This window comes from Periplaneta americana, chromosome 14 (genome assembly GCF_040183065.1).
Source record: "Periplaneta americana isolate PAMFEO1 chromosome 14, P.americana_PAMFEO1_priV1, whole genome shotgun sequence".
Lineage (NCBI taxonomy): Eukaryota > Metazoa > Arthropoda > Insecta > Blattodea > Blattidae > Periplaneta > Periplaneta americana.
The window spans coordinates 19,995,338-20,007,006 of record NC_091130.1 but is presented as its reverse complement, the minus strand read 5'-3'; the positions used below and the strand labels follow the sequence as shown (position 1 = coordinate 20,007,006).

General features: G+C 32.2%; 1 protein-coding gene across 5 annotated transcripts in view; it reads left to right on the top strand.

Moving 5' to 3' along the window:
• Window positions 1–1,137: 1,137 nt before the first annotated feature.
• Window positions 1,138–11,669, top strand: part of LOC138713191 (inositol polyphosphate-4-phosphatase type I A) — a 112,662-nt gene continuing 102,130 nt past the window's right edge. For 3 of the 5 annotated variants that reach the window (XM_069845088.1, XM_069845084.1, XM_069845083.1), the window contains exons 1-2: window positions 1,138–1,322; window positions 1,412–1,546. In XM_069845088.1, the coding sequence (XP_069701189.1) occupies window positions 1,429–1,546 (118 nt within the window). In that variant the 5' untranslated portion in view covers window positions 1,138–1,322; window positions 1,412–1,428. The remainder of the gene's footprint in view (window positions 1,323–1,411; window positions 1,547–11,669) is intronic. The other 2 variants (XM_069845087.1, XM_069845085.1) reach the window with 1 other exon arrangement.

Genomic DNA, 11,669 nt, shown 5'->3' with positions numbered 1-11,669 from the left:
TTGACATGTGCAGACCAACGGAGTTTTGTAAGTTGTTCCCTATAGCTATGCGCTGTCCTTTACGATTTACGCACACTGGAGGTACCGTACATTATGAGGTTTGTTACAGTTTGAAGTGGTATGAATTCTATCACATTTAACACACTTGACCTTTTTATGACAGTAGTTTTCACTGACAGTTCATACATTGTATAATGTGTCTCTTACGTTTAGGAGGCTCTACTTTTATCACAGCATAGTACAACTTTTAAATCATATATCCTTTTATTGTTAATGTTGGGTTTAAGGTCTAGGAAAAATAAAGGTAAAGGTACTTTAGTAATAGGTTGGTATATTGGAACCATCTGCAGAGTTCAAATCCTTGTTCACGCAACTCGTTCATAACTGCATTGGTGTTACATGAAGGATGTAAGCCTCTAATCATCGTAATGTACTGTATTTTGTTTGATGTTCATAAACAAAAATTGTCCACCACTACAGCACTGGAATCCAGAATTATATAAAATAATGGTTGAAAAACAAGAAGTGCTGCAAATACACACTCCAAGATTCATCGAGACAAGTGTGCATTTACGGTGGTGCTACATGGTGTATTCTTTAAATCTAGCTTGTTGTACAATTAAAATGTAAAGCAAAACAATTTCTTTACGTCTTCTTTAATATATAAAAAAACATTAAATGACAGTCGGAGATATAGAGACAGGAGAGTAAAATATATTCCGAGGGAGAAAACAAGGGATGGGGTGTATGGCCAAGAGAGAAATTACCATGACAGCACTGCGTGTACTCTAGTCAAACGCCTAGATAACACTAAAAATAATGAGATATTAGAACAGAAACAAAATAACACTTAAAACACACAACTTGATGTAAAGATTTGAACAATTTAAACTAATAATTATAATATGGAGCCACAATATCTAGCTTCTCATACTTTCCAAGGTCCAATCCGAACTTACACAATTTATTATTATTATTATTATTATTATTATTATTATTATTATTATTATTATTATTGCTGTTTTATGGCATCCTTTCACTCAAGCATACAATTACTGCTTAAATAATTTGAAAGGAATACAATAAGTTCGACGAAATGTGTTATTGATTCAAATTTGGCGCTTTTCGCTCAGCTGTAGTATTTGCGAGCAGTCGATCTAATGTAGCAGATAAATATCCCATGGCGTCTGGCAGTTTCATTCATTCTCTTCGTAGCAAAACTCTGCAAGGAAGTATTTTACTTATTACGATGGATTGGTGTGCACGTGTATAAATATTAACAAATTTCTTCACTGATGACACCTTCAGGGACCCTGCAAAAGGTATAAATATAATATATAGTTCACATTAAGGTCATGCGATGGATAGATTGAGGAAATCTATGTCAATTTTTTGCCTTTTTGTTTGACAGCTACACCGTTCTTGACAATGAGGTTCAACAAGCAGGAACTAACGACTCTAGCCACTCAGCCATCCCAGAAATTTGATAAAGAAGGTGTCCTATTTCTACGAGAGAGGCAAGAGGGTTTCTTCAGACGTACCGAGAGTGAGTTTACACCCGGTTCTACAAATTCAAGGCATTCTAATAAAATTCGTATTTTAGTTGATTTTATAACTAGCACTGCATTACTGAAATGAAGATTTTAGTTTTAATTTATTCTGTCAACTGATTAAACACCAAAGATGCAAGTGTGTCAACCAATTGAGGTTACAGCGATATATGTAAATAACCCTATGTTAGGATGATATTTGAGATCGAGGGTCAAATGGGCGATTAATTGAAAGATGCTACATCCTGTCTCAGAAAGCATTAGACTATTTGCAGGCAGAATGTTCTGGAAATGTTCTAAACCGTCATTATTATAACTACAGTTAACTGTTACTACCTACTTACCGGATTTGTGAAGTCACTGCTAACAGGTTTCTATTTATTTAGGGCCTACTTTATGAAAAGTCAGATCTTGTTACAGACATTTTAAATCGGATTTTAAGATGGACTGGAGCACCTGTTATAATATTAGAGCCTATACCATCAACGAATGTGTTACTAATACCTTATATAGCTGCGGTACAAAGTAGGAATAACTTATAGGCTACATTATTTTTCAGCTCGTAGTCTACCTTGAAGTACAGAGGTGTCACATGCTAATTAGTTGTAATTAAAGACCATTCGTATTGTTAGGCCTACTTATGGTTTGAATGCCAAGAATTTTAAATTGTGGTTGATTCTGAGTCATTAATTTTTATTAAAGACTAATTTTTTATGTCTAGTTTGAATCAAAATTGATTAGTGTGGACAAATTGCAAGCATTGAACATTTTAAATACAAATCATGGTAATTATTGTACGGAGAAAAAGTTTGTTATGTTGCCTCTTTTTTTATTTTTATACATGTTCTAAACAAGAGGGAATGGCTTTGTAAAGGTGATGTCACAGTGAACACCCAATGTTTCAAGTTTGAAAGGGTTAAGATTTAGATTTATATTATTTGATTACGTCTATTTGTTGATTTACGCAGATTTGATACTGCTTTAATTAAAGTCTCGTAGTTTATGTACGTTATCAACTGTCAAATCAAGGCATTCTAGTACTGTTATGTCATTTCTTGAAAATGTACGATTATAATTTTTTTTCTTTATACTAACTTACTCTCTAAATATTTTAGAATCCAGTACATTGAGTAATATATTCCTACATGCGCTATATTTGATAAATAATTTATTTTTTTTTCGAAGCAAAATTGTATAAAACATAGGTAGTTTATAAAAATGTAAAAATCAAGATGTCTTGTTAGTTTTCAATAGGTTATAAATGAAAATGTGTTTACGAAGACGTTAGCAGAAATTTAGACATTTTCTAAATCAAGTAAACAGCTTATATTCATGTGTATGCAGTAAGTTAATAGAACAAAGTAAATTAACGCGTTTATGATTTTGTTTCCATCTTACAGCTAGCTGTAGGCATACATTTAGGAATGAAAAAAAGTTACGTTTCTACACATGAGAGAGCCTATTTAGAAGTTATTTTACAGAAATGGGAGATGCAAATGAATTTAGTTTGATGCTTTTATATTTTTGTTTTATTATTTCTCCATAATCCCATAGGTTACAGTACTTGCATTTCATATTAAGAAGGTTAAATGTATGTAGCATGATGGTTTAGTTAGCTTTTCTTAATTCGATTGAATTTTTTTTAAACGCCCATTTGATACCCAAATTAGGATGTATGCCTCAATAGTTGTAACATAACCATACTAGGATATTACTGAAAGCAAGAATTTTCAAAGAGCATCTGGATTGTAATCTACTTTGGTATGTATTACTTCACTAATGCGGAATTGTAATCATGTACAGATAGTAATGTAACAGAAGTGGATATAGTGTATAAATTAATCAAGGCCTACCATAACATATTAATCAGAGTGCATCTGTAAGAACTTCTCAGAGTAGAGAAACCGCATGATTTGTATCCATTTTAGCTGCCCTCCCCTTACCCCAGCAATGAGAAACACTACAATGTAACTTCATTGATTTTCTTATAAAGCAGGTATTGAAATTTAAGTACAATTTCGTATGATAACTCAGTGTGATATGTTCGATATCGCTTGTCACAGACGAGTGCTTTTTTCGAACTATAACTTATATAAGTATGAACAAGAGTGATTAAAGTTTTCTTACCCATAACAGAAATGTGACACTCATTGTTTTTTTCTCCTGTAAACCTACCCTTCAAATACTGTAGACATCAGCCCACACCTCATGTGGTGTTTCGTGAAGATTCTTCTAAGCAAGAAGCGAAATCAAGAATAGTAACAATTTTGTATATAGGCCTAGCCTATACCAGTACCATAATTTTTTTTTGTTTTTTTTTTTTTTTTTTTTTTGTGAATTTAGTTTTCCTTCACTATAAACTAGACTATATTATGTTTTGTCGCTTTGTTCTATGTATTGCAAAAATAATCATTAAAAGATGAATTTGATTTAAATATATAATAAATAGACATTGTATGTTATTTGATTTCAAATATATACTCGTTAATTTTTCTTACAAAAAATTTTCGTATTTCATGTGAGTTATTTCTTTAGGAATTTATTCGTAAATATTGAATACGAACAAAATCCTTTCAATGGTTAGAAATCGCTAAAGCATATAAAAGACCTTCTGTCAAAGGATTGATTTTTGATACTAACTGAACTTACGTAGTAGTGTTTCTCTTCAGAAAATATGTATGCATAGTGCGTTAACTGTAAGCATGACAAGGTCCCTTTCCCCCAAATACTACTGTAATGTAAGACATTGTACAAACTTTTCTAGTGTCTTGACCCTCCCCAATGTAGCTCAATGTGACCTTGACCTGTAGAATTAGAAAAATCGGTCGAAAATAATAATGTTGTGCAAACATTGCTTCAGAATGTAATCTTTATTCCATGTTCTCATTTTGAATGCCATATATTTTCATAATAATTAACCCACTAGTTTATTTTAATTAACTTCTGTTTCGTATACAGCTGTGATCAGTATTGTTGAAAATATTACCAGTCATTTTATGTTTATGTGAAGATTGTGAATAAGGGAATATAGTATTTGTTTCATCTGTTGCGAAAGTTCTGTAATTTTCATGATGTAAAGGACATTGACCTTTCTAGTAATTCCATTAGCCATACCTGTCGATTTCAGAATGTTATAGATTAACAGTGATTAATTTGATTGTTCTTGCACAATTCTGGGACTTCGCCGAGATAAAGCCTTATACTGATAATGTCACAATATTTCTAAAAACTTGTCAAAAATAAACAATTTTAAAATTTTCTGTTATGTCAAAGTTTCGATACGGTATTAATTTAAAGACATGACAAATCTCTCTGAAAATATTTTATCCAGATAGGTACTATGAAAGAAATGTATTCCTAAGTTCATTATTAGGCTTATTGTCCAAGTTTGGACTTCATAGAGTCTTATTAAGAGTGTCACACTTACATGAAGATTATAAAATTCTGACTCTCTGTTATTTCTTTTTCCTCCCTTTTCTTCTTTCTTTTCTATCTCTTCCTTTATTTTCTATTTACTTTCTTCAGTTGTTTGATTCTTCCTTTTTTTTCTTTCTGCCCTTGTTTCTGTCATCCTTTCCTTATTTCTGCGTTTTTTCTTTCTTTTTTTTTCTCCCTCCTCGCTTTCCTCTTTCATTTTTCTATTTCTTTTCTAGTTCTTCATTGTGTATTTCTTTCTTTCTTCACGAAATAAATTCCAAAGCATACCAATTCATCTATTTTTGAGGTAATTGTGAAACACAGGCACGCCATTTCGGGTGAGAAACATATGCCAGTTTTACACTAATCCTAAACATATTTAGTATAACCATCCCAAACCCCGACTTCCACTCCTAAGAGCGCCAGTCCTTATATACTCGTCAGTCAAGGCCTACTGACAAATAAAAGCAATTGACAATAGATATCTCAGTCATGACAACCTCATAAAATATCCTATCAATTGAATAATAGATCTTGCTACGTACAACATAATTATATTATATTATTACACATTTCAGCGAGTACTGACGACCACTGCAAAATGCGATAATTTGGTCCAAGGGAGCATTCTCTTTTGGCACAAGGATGATTTATGTAACATGTTTCTATATTAGTCTTTTAAATACCGGTACATTCTTTAATAAATCACTGAAAAACAAATGTGAATATAGGATGTGGAGTGAGTACGAAATTATTATTATTTTTTTTATTTTTTGGCTCATCATTTTTACGTAAATAACGACAAATAAAAACTAACATGCCACATAACATTATTTTAAGAAATACAGGAAACAAGCATGAATAATATTCACCATTCTTAATGATCTTGGGTTAGAAAAAAACGTATGGAATAGAAATTACATACAAATGTGCGTGTAATAAACAATAAGCAAACCATCTTCGATTAATCATTCTATTTTTGAAGTTAGTTTAACAAATGTAAATCTGCTGTAATCCTAAAATTGACATGAATAAACGAAATTAACTTACGTCATAATTTGTCCATTTTAAAGTAAGATTTGAGCACCTATTTGACTTGTTATATTAAGAGCAGTATACAATACGGTAGAATAAAGCTCAATTTTTAGATGTGAAAGTCGACATGATTTAAATATGTGTAGTAATATAATCATTGTCACGTGTTCTGCTTATTGAGCTGTCCCCTCACTAACGCTTTTTGTTAAAAAAAAAAACTAGTTATTGTGTAAATTCTGTCAGAAATATGTTCAGAAGTTGTTTATGAATAAATTGTAATCTATACGTGCTAACATTTTGGATAATTTCTTTTATAATTCCTATTTAAGATCTGAACATACATATTCACATAAATGAACATGGTTCAGTTATAAGATGTTACTGCATATTTAACTGTAAATATGCAAGGAATGGAATTTTAATAATGCTGTTCCCAGTTATGATCTCGCCAAGGTATTCTACATTCTAGCTTGAAGGTTGCCTCCTCCACAGTTCTTTACACATCAAAATATTCCTGTTTTACGCAATACCGTAAATTATGCATTGTCATCATATAAACTACGAAACCCAGTCCATTGTTCATTTGTTGTATTTTCAGTCTTGTTTGGAAGCTCCTCCCATTACATCCTATGTAGGTGTTAATATCTGCTCTTTGATTTGTTGACGACCTTCTGTCCCCCACACGCTTATCGTAAATGGTGAGGTCGTAACTACTTCCTTCCTCTCTTTCCTGATTTCCTGGCAATGCACATCACATTGGAAGATATATAATTTTTTGTTTATTACTTGCAAGTCTTGCAGTTCTGTCTGTGTGACGTATTTTGTTTGCTAGTTCAAAGGGGTCTTTGAATTAACAATTAGCACCATCTTAGAACGTCATACTGTAAGTGAAATGTTTGTTTATTTCATTTGCTTATCTGTTCTGAAGTCAATATTTGTAAAGAAATATATCAAACCAAACACTGAAGTTGCGCACTTGTTTTATTTTGAAGTTGTTGTCCCACTTTCTCTATGGAGATCTGAGGTTCATTCCTCAAGACCAACTATCCTATAGACAGGTCTGGGCAAAATACTGACATCCAAGTATTTCAAATACAAATACAAAATACTTCAAAAAATTGTATTTGAAATACAAATACAAAATACTTTTAAAAAATTAAACAAAATACATTTGTATTTCAAATACTCAAAATCATTTGTATTTCAAATACTCGGTACAATATATAGACCTAAAGAAATAAGAATATTACTGAAATCTAAAATATTATTTTAACATTAAAAGTATTTTTACCTCGAAGTTTTATATACACACTGTAACTGAACATTCTTCCTTTATCCAGACAGTAATGAAATTATGTTACATATGAATAATTACTGCTCCCTTAAAAAAAAAAAAAACAGTTTCTCAAGAAGTTTATCAGATAAGGATACCCTTGCTTGTGAATGAATACATCCTGCAAAACAGAACAGTCTTTCTACAGGCGCAGAGGAACACAAACTTGTATTATACTTTATAAAAGCTTGTTTCACTGTCGGGTAATTCTCTGGAGTGCACAGGGTTGTCTCTTTGCCATTGAAGAATTGTATGAGCTCAGACTCCACAGTAGACAAGTTCTTTTCTTTTTGCTTTTCAAAGTCTGTTGTACTTGAGTTGAAAACATAAAAATTGTTTTCGTCTGAACTGACGAAAAGTGTAGCAGAGAACTGCTCAGCTGATTTCACGCACATATTCTGTATCCTCTTATCATTTGATGAGGCAGTGTCAGGCAGCCATTTCATCTTCAATGATGGTGGAAGCAAGCTGCCAAAATAGCTCAATTTGCTTCTGGGGTCAGATCAAACATCGCTTTAATTCTTGATGAAAGCGAACTTATTAGGATTGGAGTTACTTGGAATAGATAATAATAATAATAATAATAATAATAATAATAATAATAATAATAGTTTTATTTTAATAATAATAATAGTTTTATTTTCCCTGGCAGAGTTAAGGCCATCAGGCCTTCTCTTCCACTCAACCAGGATCAAATCACATACAGAAAAAATACATACCGGTATACAAATATGAACTTAAAAATAATAATAAACATAATTAAGTAAAAAAGAGAGATTGAATACATATACACACTCAGTATTAACTTTGAAATAACAATAATAAAAAAATATATATATGTAATAAAAAAAAAAGAGACTGAATACATAATCACAAACAGAAAAATACATTCTAGTATACAAGTATTAAGTTAAAAGAAAGAAAAAAAAAAAAGAATTAATACATATGAATATAATGTCACAACTAAAGGAATAGTACAATTAGTATCATCAGCACAGCACGTGTTACATTGAGACAATGACAATTACCTAGATATTAGTGTTAATGGAAAAATAAATTAATGACTGTGTAAAATAATAATAATAGTAATAATAATAATAATAAATAAAAATGATACCTAAAAACAAGTTCTGTGCATTTAAAATATTTCTAAACAACTTAATTTTAAACAACTGAGGACTAAGACTACCACTGATTTCCAGCGGCAGCGAATTCCATGAGCGGGCCATGGCTATTGAGAAAGAACTTGAGTACAGAGATGTCTGATGACGTGGTATTGATAGCAACAGATTGTGCTGTGAACGTGTATTACGATTATGATGTGAAGCTAGGAGAGTAAACCGAGAGGCAAGGTAGTTGGGTGTGGAATCATGTATAATTCGATATAGCAGGCAAAGAGAATGTACTAATCGTCGATCTTGCAAGCGGAGCCAGGAGAGTCATAGAAAATATTCCGATATATGATCATGTCGGCGGATATTGAAAATAAATCGGACGCAGACATTATGTACACGTTGAAGTTTTAGAGAAAGATGGCGTAGATTGCTAGATAACAGAATATGTAATCTGTTTTTGAGGGAAATTAATCTGGACAAAAGTTGGCCATAATAGCATGTATTCTCATTTTGTATTAAATCAAGAGCTATGGCAATGGGTTTCAGAACTGCACAATATTCTTCAAGGTACTGAAACTTAACATCTTTGAAGGTTGGCAATCCCAGTTTTTCACATATACTGTTTATATCATGTTTGAATTGCAATATTTGAGAGATTGAGTCATAAAGAGAATTCCATCGAGTTGGGCAAGGAAAATTTAATTAATATTTCAAGACATCTGATATAATTTCTGAGGATTTGGGTCTCCTAGACGCATTCCATAATGCTGAACATTTAGCAAGTGTTGGGTGATGGATCCTTGATGTTGTTGGAGATTTCTTTATGACATTAAGGAACTCAGTTGTGGCAAGAAAACTAAGTGTATGGCTAGCACATCTGAAATGGGTAGGCAAATAAGACAAAAGTTCATTCTTCAAATTCAAATCCAAAACTTGAAAGACAAGAATAAAAAAAGTATTTTGAGTATTTGAAATACAAAATACATCAATTTTATGTATTTAAATACAAAATACTTTCGAAAATTCTTACGAATTACAAAATACAAATGTATTTCAAATACATGTATTTCAAATACTGCCCAGCCTTGCCTATAGAGTTTTTTTTTAGTTTTACTCATTTCTTCCTGAAAATGTATTGTGTAGTAACTACTGCCACCTTTACCATACTGGTTATGATTAATATTCTTTTACTGTTAAAACTATCGTTGAATAAATTTGCAGATAAAAGTGTCCCACGATATCTAATGACCTCTACTCTTTGGTTTATTTTTACATTTTGAGTACTTAGGAAAATTACACTAATAAAATACAATCCCATAAAGTTATTTAACATTGAATATTATTTCACTTTAACATAAGTGTTAAAAAATCTGATATTATTCCAGACATTTTAAAATCGTTATCCTTAGAAATAATACATTGAAATTATCCTGTCACTGAGTAATGGATTCTGTTCACCAAAGAAATAATACATTGAAATTATCCTGTCACTGAGTAATGGATCCTGTTCAATAAATCACAGAGGTACTGGTTCTGGTGCAATATATCCCCCCCCCCTTTTTTACAGAGGATTAGATTCAAACATTACTACTTTTGATGGTGAAAGTTTAGCTATTCTTTCAAGCTTACAAAATCTCCTTTATCAAATTGATAAATTTGAGAAGGCTGGTTTCTTTGCTCAGAATTCTAGAGTGTTGTAAAGTTTTAAGATCTGGTACTTCAGTGGATCCCTGCATACTGCGGAGTGGGAAATAATGAGGCAGCTGATTTCTGGCCAAAAAGGGTAGCAAAATTATTTCAAAGCCATCTAGCCTATACCTGTATCTTCTTCTTTAAAATCAGAATATAACATTTAATAAACAATTACAATAAAAAGAAAAGCATGGGAGATATTATCAGTACATCTAATTTAATAACTGAACTTCCGTCAGTGTATTTGTCTTGGAATGTAGGCCAAAAGTATGCTCTGAACCCTAGGCCTATAGCTAATGATAGCTTTTATTCGAAGTTAGTTAAGACCAATATAATACTTACTTACAAATGGCTTTTAAGGAACCCGCAGGTTCATTGCCGCCCTCACATAAGCCTGTCATCGGTCCCTATCCTGTGCAAGATTAATCCACTCTCTATCATCATATCCCACCACCCTCAAATCTATTTTAATATTATCCTCCCATCTACGTCTCGGCCTCCCCAAAAGTCTTTTTACCTCCAGTCTCTCAACTATCACTCTATATGCATTTCTGGATTCGTCCATATGTGCTACATGTTCTGCCCATCTGAAACGTCTGGATTTAATGTTCCTAATTATGTCAGGTGAAGAATACAATGCGTGCAGTTCTGCAATGCATAACTTTCTCCATTTTCCTGTAACTTCATCCCTCTTAGCCCCAAATATTTTCCTAGGAACCTTATTCTCAAACACCCTTAATCTCTGTTCCTCTCTCAAAGTGAGAGTCCAAGTTTCACAACCATACAGAACAACCGGTAATATAACTGTTTTATAAATTCTAACTTTCAGATTTTTTGATAGCAGAATAGATGGCAAAAGCTTCTCAACCAAATACTAACACGCATTTCCCATATTTATTCTGTGTTTAATTTCCTCCCGAGTGTCATTTATATTTGTTACTGTTGCTCCAAGATATTTGAATTTTTCCACCTCTTCGAAGAATAAATCTCCAATTTTTATGTTTCTATTTCGTACAATATTCTGGTCATGAGGCATAATCATATACTTTGTCTTTTCGGAATTTACTTCCAAACCTATCGCTTTACTTGCTTCAAGTAAAATTTCCGTGTTTTCCCTAATCATTTGTGGATTTTCTCCTAACATATTCACGTCATCCACATAGACAATAAGCTGATGTAACCCGTTCAATTCCAAACCCTGTCTGTTATCCTGAACTTTCCTAATGGCATATTCTAGAGCGAAGTTAAAAAATAAAGGTGATAGTGCATCTCCTTGCTTTAGCCCGCAGTGAAATGGAAAAGTATCAGATAGAAACTGGCCTGTACGGACTCTGCTGTAAGTTTCACTGAGTCACATTTTAATTAATCGAACTAGTTTCTTGGGAATACCAAATTCAATAAGAATATTATATAAAACTTCTCTCTTAACTGAATCATATGCCTTTTTGAAATCTATGAATAACTGATGTACTGTACCCTTATACTGTACTCCAACCACGAGAAAGTCTCCAGGGAATGAGAGGGAGC